The sequence below is a fragment of the Saccostrea cucullata genome, unplaced genomic scaffold (assembly GCF_032062105.1).
Source record: "Saccostrea cucullata isolate Sc308-1 unplaced genomic scaffold, CSIRO_AGI_Scuc_v1 ctg773, whole genome shotgun sequence".
In the NCBI taxonomy this organism is placed as follows: Eukaryota; Metazoa; Mollusca; class Bivalvia; order Ostreida; family Ostreidae; genus Saccostrea; species Saccostrea cuccullata.
In genome coordinates, this window is record NW_026928493.1 from 1 (window position 1) to 15,000 (window position 15,000).

A 15,000-nucleotide genomic window follows, 5' to 3' on the forward strand; every position below is an offset into this window, starting at 1 on the left:
TGAAAAAATGCTTTTTCCCATAGACTTCAATGCAATCTTTTTTAATTAACTACTGCTTAATTAATGAAATTTTTTAAACTTTCTCATGGTCAATCCTTTTCCATTATAAAATGCTTTAATATAATATCAGAATATTACCGGTATGTACTTGACGGACATTTAAAGGTAGAGAATTTGGTCCCATTAGGGATGGAAACCCTTAAGCAAATGGCAAGCCTTGCAAAGATTTCTTGCACTAAAGACAGTGCCAGTATTATATGAAGATTTTATTTTGTCAAAAATAAAATTCAGTCTTACTGTAGATATTCTGAACCTAATAAGCATGGATCTTACTTGTGGGGACATTCCAGCCTGGGTGTGTGTGAGGACTGTAGGGTGGGGATGACTTAGAACACCCCACTCCAACATATTCCTCTAAACCAATCTCTCTCCACAACAACTTAGTCTCCTCTGGAGATAGGGTAGGGCCAAAGTTATTCAGGGTTTTCCATGATGTCAGGTCAAAACCTTTTACATGATTAAAAGAACTTTTTTTAATAAAGGTTAAAAACAGGTAAAACATTTTTGTTTTATATTGAGGACACACAAAATCACAACTTATTTACCAGTGAACTGATTAATAGTCTTACTTGGATTGATAAAGTCGAGGTTCATATTACATGGTTTCTTTGGTAGCAGGGCGTTTCTGAAGATAGCTGCTGAGTAAACACAGGCTGTGGGATTGGAGGATTCTAAGCATAAACTCAGATTCATATTGACTAAATACTTTCTTTGTATGACCAAATTCTGGATGTTGAAACTGTGCAAAACAAAAACAAAAGGTCTTAAATGTGGCACTCATTGATCTTACTAAACACTAGACATACACAATCATGCAATTACAGTAAATCAAACTTATAATAATTCCTTATATCCATCAGACTCTCACAATGTTTAATTCTACAGAGAATGAAAATAACTTTGTTATAATTCATTACAAGCATATTTGCTATAAGCTTGTTTTACTTTACTTGTTACTGTTTGTTAAATACTGTAGATCACTAAATTTTAGCGACACCTTATTTTCGCGAGATAGTAATTGACTCTTGATTGGCGAGACAAAATTTTCACGAATATTGGTTATTGCTCTATATATTCTTAAGGAATATTATTACACGCGAGAATTAAATTTTTGCGAGCACAATGTCTTGCGTAATTACGCAAAAAAAGTTCTCGCAAATAAAAAGTGATTTACAGTAGTTAAAAGTCATCTTATTTTGAATAATTGCAAGATTTACAAAGCGTGAATATTACTGAGAAATGATTTCTTTAAGATTAAGCATCCCATTCTTAAAATGTTTTCATACATCCTAACACTTTAATTGCCCAATGTGTAATTTCCAAAACAAAATGCAGCCTAACAAGAGGGTTAAAGAAGAATTTCACGAAACATGAATATCCAATTGTCAGGCACACTTCCACTACAACATTACTCATTAGGATATGATAAATATGAATTGTACATACTCAATTCTTATGGCTCCCTGCAGTGTGAAATGATCTGTTGTTCCAAAGTCATAGTCAAAGAGTGTCAAGTTGTATTGCATCTTTTCTATGTTGAGACTCATGATGGCTTCACACGGGTCCATTAGGACCTGTACATTGATAGTTCTACCTCCCAGAAATCCAATTTCTGCACAGCAGTCAATCCCAGTACAGAGTTGTGGGATGTGGCAGGAGACTGAGCTTGGCAAGGGTGAAGGGACACCAGTGTTTGGACACTCTATAAAACAATAATCTTATTTCATTCAACAGTTAGTTCATTTATCTCTTGTAATGTATTCACATTTGGAATTAAATGCAGCAAGCAACCTTTACTAAGAAATATCAATATAACTTAGTGAAAACAATAAGACCAACCATTTTTCCATCCTTTGATGTTGGGGCTGTATAGAGAACTACTGCGGTCACACTGATCAGCTGTTTTAAGGAAGTCCTGTATTCCTAATGTTGATAACAGGTCAGTGGCATCAGCTGAGGACAGGACTGAGTCAAGACTTAAACCTTTGTCCAACAACCAGGAGGTTCCAGAAAAATCTGAAATATAACATTAAACATGTGTAATCATATATTATGAAGCTAACTTAGACTGCTAAAAAGTGCTGGGGTTTTTATTGCATAAAGGGCAAATTGCAGATGTCAATGATATACTTCTAAATGACACATGGCTTCATGTGTTTTTTATTGATTCAACACTGAAATTAATTTTACTGTAAAAAGATTTTACAACTGTATTCTGTACCTTTCTGAAAGCCAGTGCCCCATTCACACAGTGTTTTGGGAAGTTTAAAATCCTTGAGTAAGTGTAGGGAATCTACGGTACAGGGTCCTACTCCATAACAAACATTTAGAGAGGCTGATATTTTGTAAGCTTTCTCTGCAGGAACTTCATCTATTCTAAACCTGAATTTTCATAAAATAAAAATTATGACAGAATTTAGAAGAAGAGGGGAGGGGGTTCTAGTCAAATGGGTTTGAATTAAATTGTTGCATCCTCCAATCTAAATGTATACATTCATGTATATTTGTACTGTAGAATGAAACTTACTCAAACTGAACTACATTCATCAAGTATCTTTTTTCAGTTACACCTGTAAATTATAAGAAACCACTTTTATAAGACTTCAAGAACAATACAATTCAAAATAATTTTAAACACAAGCATAAACAAGAACTGTCCAAATGGGACAAAATATCCCCCGCTGGGTTTTTCAGAAGTTAGTTTTTCCATAATAAATATATGTATCAAACACAAATTATGAAATTTTACTTCCAGTGACCTTGAACTTCCCCAAATGACCTTGGGTCAAGGTCATGACACACCCCTGGGTCATGGGCAATCTTTGAGTGAAATGAGAACCTACCAAGTTTATCCATAAGAAAGATATGGACTGGACACAAATTATGTAATTTTTCTTCCAGTGACCTTGAATTTCCTCAAATGACCTTGGGTCAAGGTCATGACACTCTTGGGTCATGGGCAATCTTTGTGTGAAATGAGAACCTACCAAGTTTATCCATAAGAAAGATATGGACCGCACACAAATTATGAAATTTTTCTACCAGTGACCTTGAACTTCCCCAAATGACCTTGGGTCAAGGTCATGTCACACCCTTGGGTCATTTGCAATCTTTGTTTGAAATGAGAACCTACCAAGTTTATCCATGAGAAAGATATGGACCGGACACGAATTATGATATTTTTCTTCCAGTGACCTTAAACTTCCCCAAATGACCTTGGGTCAAGGTCATGACAAACCCTTGGGTCATGGGCAATTTTTGTGTGAAATGAGAACTTACCAAGTTTATCCAAAAGAAAGAAATAGACCGGACACGAATTGTAAAAAATTTCTTCCAGTGACCTTGAACTTTTCCAAATGACCTTGGGTCAAGGTCATGACAATTCCTTTGGTCATTTGCAATCTTTGTGTGAAATGAGAACCTACCAAGTTTATCCATAAAAGATATGTATCAAACATGATTTATTAAATTTTTCTTCCAGTGACCTTTAACTTCCCCAAATGACCTTGATTCAAGGTCATGACACACCCTTGGGTCATGGGCAATCTTTGTGTGAAATGAGAACCTACCAAGTTTATCCATAAGAAAGATATGGACCGGACATGAATTATGAAATTTTTCTTCCAGTGACTTTGAACTTCCCCAAATGACCTTGGGTCAAGGTCATGACACACCCTTAGTGTGGAGTAGAAGATTCTAATGTCCCTCTGTAAGAAAGATATGGACCGGACACGATTGCACAGACAGCTAGACAGACGGACGGACGGACAGCTAGACAGACGGACCAGGTGATTCCTATATACCCCCCCAAACTTCGTTTGCGGGGGGTATAATAAGGAAATATAAAAAAGAATAACTTCATTTAATTAACCTGCAGCTTAAATGAACATTTTTCAAATAAAAGTCTGTTAAAAAAGTGCACTAGTACTTGAAGACAGCTCTGGATTTCATAAACTATCTGTTTTCTGACTTGTATGTACTTCATACTTTCATAAAACTAAGTAAACCATATATGGACTCATTTAAGTACATGATGAGGTAAAATACATCTATTTGTTAAGTAGAGAAACACTTTACCGAATGAATAGTCATGGAGCTGTATTTTGATTTTGAGTTGTTCTACTTGGAATGTCAGGACATGGTTGCAGTCATCTAGTTCCACTCCCACTGTGAGTTGCCTCCTTAATACTTTACTTTCCTCAATACAGCAAGTTACTCCAGTGCAAAAGGACGGTATGTTACATCTCACATTGGATGGCAGGGTAGGAAGAGCATTAGTTAAGTCTTTCTTACAATCTACAAAGGAGTAAAAAGGAATTGCAGCTTAAAACCCAGTATGTCACCTCAAGATAGACAGTGGAAAGAAGATATCACCATCAAAGCCAATATTTCCTCTCTTTGTTGTTGGTATAAACAATAAAGAGCAATGTCTACCATTTTTCCATCCATCACTGTTGGCTGGACTAAAGGTCTGAGAGGTAAATGAACAAGGATTGGTACTTAAATAAGATCGGATTCCAAGCTCATTCAACAGCTTGTCTTTATTGACAAGGGAGAGAACTGATCCTGGACTGATGCCAAGATTACTGTACCAGGCATCCAGGTCAAAATCTGTAATGGGAAAAATTGTAATAAATATGAGAGACCACATTTTAAAGTTGCTTGTTCCCAAAACATATTTTTTCAATAGGAAATGCCATACTTGGAGTAGAAAAACTTGCAGTCCAGTCACAGATTGACTTGGGCACCAGGGTGTTCTTGAAGACATCAATGTTGATCAGACATTTAGAATCATCAGAGGCCTCAAAACAAGCTTTTAATGTCAGGGATACTCTAAATTGTCTCTCCACTGGCAAATCTTCAATCATGTAACTGGAAAAAAAATTGTGAAAAAATGTTAATTCCAAGGTGCCATTAATAATTTATGCTGCGAAGCAAATATCAATAAAAAGGAATAAATACAAAACATATCTTACTCAATACGAATCACACTGTTCAGGTAGAACTGATTCTTTATGCCTGAAAATATAAGACAAGAAGAATTCTCATCCATTGCCAGCAAGGACAAATAAATGAACATTTCCATTTAAAACATCAATTTACCAATACGTTTTATCATGATACCAACCCAATGTCACATCCTTGAGACTGATGTTAAATGACAGCTTCTCAATACCAACTTCCATCCAATAGTTACAGGCATCCAATGTAAGATAAGATTCAAATGATGTCTTCATGAATCCAACATCCATACAACAACTGACTGAGGTACAGGAGTCCTTCACCAGACATGTGACGGAGTCAGAGATTTGCATCATATCAACTTCCAACTGGCAGTCTACAATGGTAGAACTGGAATTTGCTTACAGAACATTGAACACATGTAACAATTACATATCAGTTGAGAATGTGTACCTTATATCTAAATGTATCCCTTATACTAAATGCCTGCATGTTTTAATTACTGATAATAAAGTAAAAGTGTTGACCTTTTTTCCACCCATTGACAGCAGGACTGTATACTGGACCAGATCTCTGACAAGGAACCCCCTTCATGTATTTAGCAATTCCAAGTTCTTCTAGAAGTTTGGCAGCATCCAGGGTGGAGAGCTGAGATCCAATATCAGCACCTATACCACTGTACCAATTTGTCAAGGAGAAATCTATATTAAAAGAGAAAAAGTATATGTATGTAATTTCATTGGAAGAGCTCCAGTTGTCTTAGTCAGCTGGCAAGCCCCCTCAAGTGATTTACATGTACATTCATATTGTATCAATTAAAAACAAGATGTGTTTGTGAAACACTATGCGCCCAGCGTCAACAAAGTTTGAAAAAGCTATTTTTAGTATATAGGTCACAGTCAAGGTCACAAGGTCATTGACCTTGGTTTTGTTTGAAAGAACTTAATTAGTGGAGTATGCGTACTAAATATGAAGTCCCCATCTCCTATGGTTCAAAAGTTATGTCAAAAAGTGGAAAAATCTATTTTTAGCATATAGGTCACAGTCAAGATTACAAGGTCATTGACATTGGTGTTGTTTGAAAGAACTTAATTAGTGGAGTATGCATACTAAATATGAAATCTCTATCTCCTATGGTTCAAAAGTTATGGCAAAAAGAGGAAAAAGCTACTTTTAGCATATAAGTCACAGTCAAGGTCACAAGGCCATTGACCTTGATGTCTTTTGAAAGGACTTTATTAGTGGAGTATGCATACCAAATATGAAGTCCCTATCTCTTATTTTCAAAAGTTATGACAAACAGTTGAAAAAGCTATTTTAAGCATAAAGGTCACAGTCAAGGTCACAAGGTCATTGACCTTGATGTCATTTGAAAGAACTTTAATAGTGGAGTATGCATACCAAATATGAAGTCCCTATCTCTTATGGTTCAAAAGTTATGACAAACCGTTGAAAAAGCTATTTTTAGCATATAGGTCACAGTCAAGGTCACAAGGTCATTGACCTTGATGTCATTTGAAAGAACTTTATTAGTGGAGTATGCATACCAAATATGAAGTCTTTATCTCTTATGGTTCAAAAGTTTTGGCGAAGGTTAAAGTTGACAACAGACAGACAGACAAACAAACAGGACAAAAACAATATTCGCCTGGGATCTATCGATCCGGGCGCATAAAAATGTGATGGGCAAGACTTAAGAGATACATGCAGTTATAATACTGAAATTAAAACACCTTAATGATTAATTCAGCTTTAGTAAGGCTGCCATGAAATTATCGTTGTTTCATTTTTACCCTGTTTGCCCTATGGACAAATGGGCAAATCTAAAATAATGCAAATTCACTGAAGACAGATTTAACTGTGTCTAGATAAATTTACAATAGGTAATCATCTTATGTCGAAAATAACACCATGAAGCAAAAATAATCCCGTATCCAGTACATGATCATTATAATTTTGATCCTGGTCATGCAACTGTTGGATGAGATCTCTTTAATTTAAAACTTAAATCTTGCTAGTATCTGACAAAATACAGAACAGATGCAGCATATCAAGCATTATTTAAAGAAACTAATTCTAGATGCATCAGGTTTAAGCTGCTGCAAATTTAGAGTTCAGGTGGAGTTTATGGCAAAAAGTAACCTTAGAAATGTATAAAATCTTAAGAAGAGGACCCATAAGTGTAGCATAAACTCATCTAAGCCTTGTTGAGGTCAGATAAAAGCAGAGAGTTCCAAAGAAGACAAACCTGGTACTGTAAAGTTTAGGTTCCAGTTACACCCAGGTTTCGGTATCCTCTGTTTATCGAACAAAAGAGACTCATAGACACAAGTTTTCTCCTCTAGACATATCTTGATTTCTGCTGTTAACTCTAAGTCACTCCTGTCAATATCTTCAATTTTGTACCTGTTTAATGTAAATTAACAAAACTTTTTTGTTTACTTCAGTGAAATGTATATCCGCAGCTGGACATGAAAGGACATTGGTACAAAGCATACACACGTCATATCACGTCATATGTTGATACCAAACTTACCTCAACTGGACCACATCCATCAAGATGAAGCTGTCCTCCACACCTATACAAACATTTAAACTTTTAAATGACCAAGTAAATTTAAAAGAAGCTTTTAAAAAATGTTTTCAACTGGGTATCTCATTTCGAAAAATCAAAGGAAAATCTATATCACATTTATGCTCTTCATCATAATTGATGTGAATCCTTAGTAATAAATTTTCTATATAGACAAATATCAAGTATAATGCAGAACCACTACAATCAAACAATAAAGTGCCGCGCCACAGCATGATACGCCCGTCAAAAAATTACAATTTTCTTGAACAGTTTAGGTGCAAGAAAATCACATCAACCTTGATTCTAAGATTTCGATGATTTTTCCATTCCTTAAAATATTTATCCATCCCCTGTGATGTAGGCATCAATTATAATAAATATTACATCACTGATAGATTTCTGTGCTGGTTGTGTTAGACCTTGTCAAATGCCCATCATCAAATTAGTCTTAACAATTTAATCTATTCCAAATTAATTTTGAAAAAAAAGGCTGTCCATCAAATGACATATGTTATAAACTGACCAGCAGTTCTTCTGTCTAATCCCAAAAGGGCTGCTTAATCAGAGCAACTGAGACAGCTAGCCTTCCTACATTGAACACATTAATTAATCTTTAACTGGATGCTTGTCTACTCATTATTACCAAGAGATGAATGGGTCTGCACTATCTACTATAATTCTTTAATCTATTCCAAATTAATTTTGAAAAAAAAGGCTGGCCATCAAATGACATATGTTATAAACTGACCAGCAGTTCTTCTGTCTAATCCCCAAAGGGCTGCTTAATCAGAGCGACTGAGACAGCTAGCCTTCCTACATTGAACTCATTAATTAATCTTTAACTGGATGCTTGTCTACTCATTACTGCCAAGAGATGAATGGGTCTGCACTATCTACTATAATTCTTTTTTAAAAACATATAAAATACTCTCAGATTTTTTTTTTTTTTTTGGTTGAGATTTAATGTCCGACAGGTTTTAGTATGTAATTCATATGGACATGCTGATTCAACCCCACCCCATTAAATTAGTTTTTAAAGTAATAATATTACATAATATCAGATTAGTCTATTATGCAATATCAAATTAGTTTTAATTACTTTTCATCAAATTCATTTCAAAACTTAAGCTAGTCAACAAGAGCTATTCTTAATCAAACAGGCTTACCCATTTGCACAATTCTCAAGGGATATAGATAACGCCAATACTCTGTCGGTTAGCTCCTTGCACTCAAAACCCATTAATTTCTCTCTAATTTGATATGCAATTTTCTGTTATCAAAATTCTTCTTGACCAGTGCTTGATAATTACACTCATGGGAGACATGGGATTTCTCTAACATACATTATATTTGTTTTAGATTGCTGTCAAGTATATGCTTAAAAAAAATAAGTATTTTCTTGATTTAACACTTTTTTAATAAGAGCAGTGCAATACTCTTACATTATTTGGGTTGTGTAAATGAATAGTCAAAAGACACATTTTTTTTTAAAAATTCACTTAAATTAAAGGTCACAGTGACCTTGAAATAGGTCGCGACACATCTTCTACCTAAGATGCATAAACTGGCCAAGTTTGATGATTGTAGGTCTTATGGTTTTCTAGTTATGGGCCGGAAAGGATTTTTCCATATTTGGCTATAACTTCTTAATTAAAGGTCAGAGCGACCTACTTTTTGTGCGCGACACACCTTCTACCCAAGATGCATCAGATGACAAAGTTTGATAATCCTAGGCCTAGTAGTATTAAAGTTATGAGCCGGAAACGAAAAAGCTAACAGACAGACGGACAGACGGACGGACACGAAGCCTATAAAATAATACGTCCCGTCTTAAGATGGGCGTATAAAAATCACTTATATCTTAATCACCATATTGGTAAGAGAACAGTGTCTTTTCATAGGAGAGTTTCTCTATTCCCACTTTGAGAGTCTGGAGACACAGATCCAGATTCAGGAGGAAATGGATTGTCTGTTGTAGAGGATCCTGAAAATCCAGACAACATTCCACAGCAGTACAGTGGCTCATCAGGTGACAGCTGATGGGAAGGGAACTAGTTAACTGGGTCATGTTACCCACATCAAGCGGACAGTCTGAAAACAACAGGCTTCATTAATTTCATAAAACTATTTAAATATTAGTATAATGTTCAACATTTGTCTCCCTTTATGTCTTGTTGCATTTTGTGTGATTAATTATAAAAACAAGAGGCCCAGGGGCCACATCGCTCACCTGAGCACATCGACTTGGAAAAAAACATATTATCAGATCAGAACTGAAAGTTTACTGAGGTGAGAGTGGGGGGGGGGCTTCAATTTTAATACTATTTGAGAATGCCTTCATATCAATACAGCATATGACTTTGCTGTTATTGATAAAAAGATTTTGTTCCTACCCGTATATATTATTTCGTAATAATTTGAATTTGATTCCCCATTGTTTCCCTCCCTATCCTAAAGGGCCATGATTTGAACTTTAAATCTTCAATACATGAGGATGCTTACACGCCAATATGACTAAACAAAGCTTTTCTGTTCTTGGGATTTTTTCCTTTCTTTGTTCCACAATAGTGGCCCCACCCTACCCTTTGGGGTTATGATTTGAACAAATTTAATTCTACACTACATGAGAATGCTTCAATATAAATACTAGTACTACTAATCATGGCTTTGCTATTCTTCATAAGAAGACTTTTAAATATATTTTAATGTAAAACTTGGATCCCCCATTTTAGCCCCACCCTACCCCAAGGGGTCATAATTTGAACAAACTAAAATCTACACTACCTGAGGATGATTCCATAGAAATATCTCTAATCCTACCCCAGGGGGTCATGATTTGAACAAATTTGAATCTACACTACCTGAGGATAATTTCACATAACTTTCATCTTTCCTGTCTCAATGGTACTTGAGAAAAAGATTTTACAAGATTTTTCCTTTATATTCCTGTGTAAAACTTTGATCGACCATTTTGGCCCCACCCTACCCCCGGGGGTCATGATTTGAACAAACTTAAATCTACACTACCTGAGGATAATTTCACCTGAGTTTCATCTTTCCTGGCACAGTGGTTCTTGAGAAGAAGATTTTTTAAAGATTTTTCCTATATATTCCTATGTAAAACTTTGATTAGCCATTTTGGCCCCACCCTACCCCAGGGGGTCATGATTTGAACAAACTTCAATCTACACTACTGAAGGAGGATTCCACATAAGTTTCATCTTTCCTGGCCCAGTGGTTCTTGAGAAGAAGATTTTTTTTTTTTTAAATGCCATTAATTTTATTTAAATTTACGATTATCTCCCCTTGGAAAAGGGCGTGGCCCTTCATTTGAACAAACTTGAATCCCCTTCACCCAAGGATACTTTGTGGCAAGTTTAATTGAAATTGGCCCAGTGGTTCTTGAGAAGAAGATGAAAATGTGAAAAGTTTACAACGACGACAACGCCAACGACAACAACGACTACAACGACTATGACAGACAACGGACAAATTTTGATCAGAAAAGCTCACTTGAGCCTTCGGCTCAGGTGAGCTAAAAACTACTCACCAATTTTCCATCCAGCCTGACCCTCAGTCTGTGGGAGATAGACAGCTGACCTCCTGTCACATTGTTTTTCCCTGGGCAGTAAGAAATTGGTGATTCCTAGACTCTCCTTTAGCATGGACAGATAAGTGGTCGACAGCACTGAGCCTGGGGTCAAGGTCATGTTCTTGTACCACTCAGAGATGGAGAATCCTACAACATACACAAAATTGACCTTTACTTCATTCCAGACAGAGATGTTATCTCAATGTGACAGATAAAGAAAATGCTTGGGATTTTCTTCAAGAGTAAGTTAATTATCTATCTCAGTGGACTTGTTGCAGCAACTTCTACAATAGGAACATTCTCAGCAGTTATCTCATGTCTCTTGCCCATTCATTCTTCAATAAGTTACGAAATCTACCCACCACCACCAATCTATTCTTCAATAAAGTTACAAAATCTACCCACCACTACCAAACTAGATGACAGAGAGAACCAAACTTCTCATCAAAATATGTCTAACTGCCTATCTAACTAGAAAAACACATTTTATTTCTTAATTGGTCAACAACAAAAAAAGTAACTAGAAAAAAAAGAAAATTTTTGGATGGAAGAATTACAGATGGATAGACAGACAGATAGAGTGGGGCCCTAATAACAATTACACTAATCATCCCTAAAAATATGCAAATTACAAGAAGTCATCTGTCTGACTGAGATGACCCTGAGAGACTGTGACCTAATAGAGCTGTACATACAGTAAACTACTATAATAATGAAGTTGACACACCTGAAGGATTAAATGACCAATGACATTCAGTTTTTGGCAGATACAAGTCTTTAGCAATATCATGGGATAAGAAACAGGGTTGTCCTTTCTCTATACAAATATCTATTTTCATGTTCACAAGATATTTGTCTTCAAGATCCTCAATGCTGTACCTGATAAAAATAAAACTTAAAGTATTAAAACATAAATGTACACAAAAGGTAGGAAGAATTCTAGGATACTGTTCCCTACAAATATGGTGCTAAAATAAGTGCTACTGACGGCAGTATATAATATTATTGGACCACATGGGTGATCACTAAAATTGAGAAAAAAGGTCACATATCCCAAATTTGAGCAAAAATTTGTGTTCCTTGTGAAAAACTGAGTTTAAACAAGAGGCCCATGGGCCACATCGCTCACCTGAGAAGCTTTGACCATTCTGTTCTTTACCAGATTTCCCCCTTGTAATACATAATGCATCACCACCCTACTCCACTGATCATAATTTAGACATTTTTGAAATCTACACTACCCCAGGATCCTTCCATGTGCACATAAGTTTCAGCTTTTCTGGCCCAGTGGTTCTTGAGAAGAAGATTTTCAAAGATTTTTCCTTTATATATTTTTATGTAAATCTTTGATTCCCCATTGTGGCCCCGCCCTTCCCCCGGGGGTCATGATTTGAACAATTTAGAATCTACACTACCCCAGGATGCTTCCACGTAAGTTTCAGCTTTTCTGGCCCAGTGGTTCTTGAGAAGAAGATTTTCAAAGATTTTTCCTATATATTTCTATGTAGAACTTTGATTCCCCATTGTGACCCCGCCCTTCCCCCGGGGGTCATGATTTGAACAATTTAGAATCTACACTATACCAGGATACTTCCACATAAGTTTCAGCTTTTCTGGCCCAGTGGTTCTTGAGAAGAAGATTTTTTAATGACCCCACCCTATTTTTGTCTTTTCTTGATTATCTCCCCTTGTGAGTGGACTTGGCCCTTTATTTTAACAATTTAAATTCTCCTTCACCCAAGGATGCTTTGTACCAAGTTTGGTCAAAATTGGCCCAGTGGTTCTTGAGAAGAAGTCGAAAATGTGAAAAGTTTACAGACAGACGGACAGACAGACAGACAGACAGCTAGACAGACGGATGGACGGACGACGGACAAAATGTGATCAGAAAAGCTCACTTGAGCCTTCGGCTCAGGTGAGCTAAAATCTGATTCTAAAAGTATTCAAAATGATAATTAACTCCACGAAGAATGTGATCAAAATCAATTTTTGATGAAATCTTATAAAAATTCAAGACATGTGTCACTTGCGCTTTAATCTAAACAAGAGGCCCATGGGCCTTATAGGTCACCTGAGCATTATGCAACAACTTTCCAGTGGTTGAATTTGATTCATGTTTTAATCCAGATGCTATGGCATTCACAATTTTGAAATAGGCACCATTGATCATCATAACAATACCCTTAGCAGTTGCTTAGTTTGTTTACTTAATACCCATAGGCAGGGTAGGGGAACAAAAAATGCATTTCAAGTAATCAGTAATATTCAGCATGATCAGTAATGCCCCAATCACACATGAACCCCTGACCCTTAGGCCTAGATCCACACATTGCACAATTTTTGAAAAGGCACCCTTGCTTTTCAAAAATATTTGATAAATACCAAGGAGCAGATTTCAAACAATTCATCCAGTTTCAGTATATAAGTACAGTCCCCCCTCCTCCTTTATGGTACCCCTGACCCTGGGGCCTTGAAATTCACAATTCTGGAAGATTAGGACCCTTGCTCATCATAACTACATAAGTAGTTCATCTGCTTAATACCAAGGAGCAGAGAAGAAAACTTTCAAAGATTTAGTGTATTTTCACTGTATAATCAATAGAGCCCCACCCTATCACAAGAACCCCTGACCCTGGGGCCATAAAATTAACAATTTTGGTAGAGGCACTCTTGCTCATCATAACTATGCACTTATATAGTTTATTTAATACCCAGAAGCAGAGAAGAAGATTTTCAAAGAATTCATGTATTTTCACTATATAATCTATAGAGCCCCCCTCCCCCCCCTTACACCAGAACTCCTGACCCTGGGGCCATAAAATTCACAATTTTGGTAGAGGCACTCTTGCTCATCATAACTATGCATTTATTTAGTTTATTTAATACCCAGGAGCAGAGAAGAAGATTTTCAAAGAATTCATGTATTTTCACTATATAATCTATAGAGCCCCACCTTAACACCAGAACCCCTGACCCTAGGGCCATAAAATTCACAATTTTGGTAGAAGCACTCTTGCTCATCATAACTATGCACTTAGTTAGTTAATTCAATACCCAGGAGCAGAGAAGAATATTTTCAAAGAATTCATGTATTTTCACTATATAATCTATAGAGGCCCCCCCCCCTTACACCAGAACCCCTGACCCTGGGGCCATAAAATTCACAATTTTGGTAGAGGCACTCTTGCTCATCATAACTATGCACTTATTTAGTTTATTTAATACCCAGGAGCAGAGAAGAATATTTTCAAAGAATTCATGTATTTTCACTATATAATCTATAAAGCCCCCCCCCCCCTTACACCAGAACCCCTGACCCTGGGGCCATAGAATTCACAATTTTGGTAGAGGCACTCTTGCTCATCATAACTATGCACTTAGTTAGTTTATTTATTTCCCAGGAGCAGAGAAGAAGATTTTCACAGAATTCATGAAATTTCACTATATAATCTATAGAGCCCCACCCTAACACCAGAACCCCTGACCCTGGGGCCATAAAATTCACAATTTTGGTAGAGGCACTCTTGCTCATCATAACTATGCACTTATTTAGTTTATTTAATACCCAGGAGCAGAGAAGAAGATTTTCAAAGAATTCATGAAATTTCACTATATACTTATTTAGCCCCACCCTAACACTAGTACCCCTGACCCCGGGGCCATGAATTTCACAATTTTGGTAGAGGACTCAATGCTGATTACAATCATGCAAACAGTTTGACTGCTTGATGTCCAGGAGTAAATAAGAAGATTTTTAAAGATTGCACTAATTTTAGTGGTTTTGGCCCCACCCCTCAGGCCCCAGGGGGGC

General features: G+C 36.4%; 1 protein-coding gene across 1 annotated transcript in view; it reads right to left on the reverse strand.

Annotated features, from left to right (window-relative positions):
• Positions 1-333: 333 nt before the first annotated feature.
• LOC134277763 (uncharacterized) overlaps positions 334-15,000 on the reverse strand; it is a gene marked incomplete at its 3' end in the record, with an annotated part of 50,306 nt that continues 35,639 nt past the window's right edge. Inside the window, exons 35-51 of the mRNA XM_062760074.1 lie at positions 11,917-12,068; positions 11,148-11,336; positions 9,467-9,688; positions 7,559-7,601; positions 7,271-7,428; positions 5,550-5,723; positions 5,189-5,398; positions 5,037-5,079; positions 4,763-4,932; positions 4,495-4,671; positions 4,138-4,356; positions 2,588-2,630; positions 2,282-2,442; positions 1,900-2,076; positions 1,507-1,762; positions 630-799; positions 334-507 (exon numbers count right to left, since the gene is read on the reverse strand). Of these exons, the coding sequence (XP_062616058.1) occupies positions 334-507; positions 630-799; positions 1,507-1,762; positions 1,900-2,076; positions 2,282-2,442; positions 2,588-2,630; positions 4,138-4,356; positions 4,495-4,671; positions 4,763-4,932; positions 5,037-5,079; positions 5,189-5,398; positions 5,550-5,723; positions 7,271-7,428; positions 7,559-7,601; positions 9,467-9,688; positions 11,148-11,336; positions 11,917-12,068 (2,738 nt within the window). The remainder of the gene's footprint in view (positions 508-629; positions 800-1,506; positions 1,763-1,899; positions 2,077-2,281; positions 2,443-2,587; positions 2,631-4,137; positions 4,357-4,494; positions 4,672-4,762; positions 4,933-5,036; positions 5,080-5,188; positions 5,399-5,549; positions 5,724-7,270; positions 7,429-7,558; positions 7,602-9,466; positions 9,689-11,147; positions 11,337-11,916; positions 12,069-15,000) is intronic.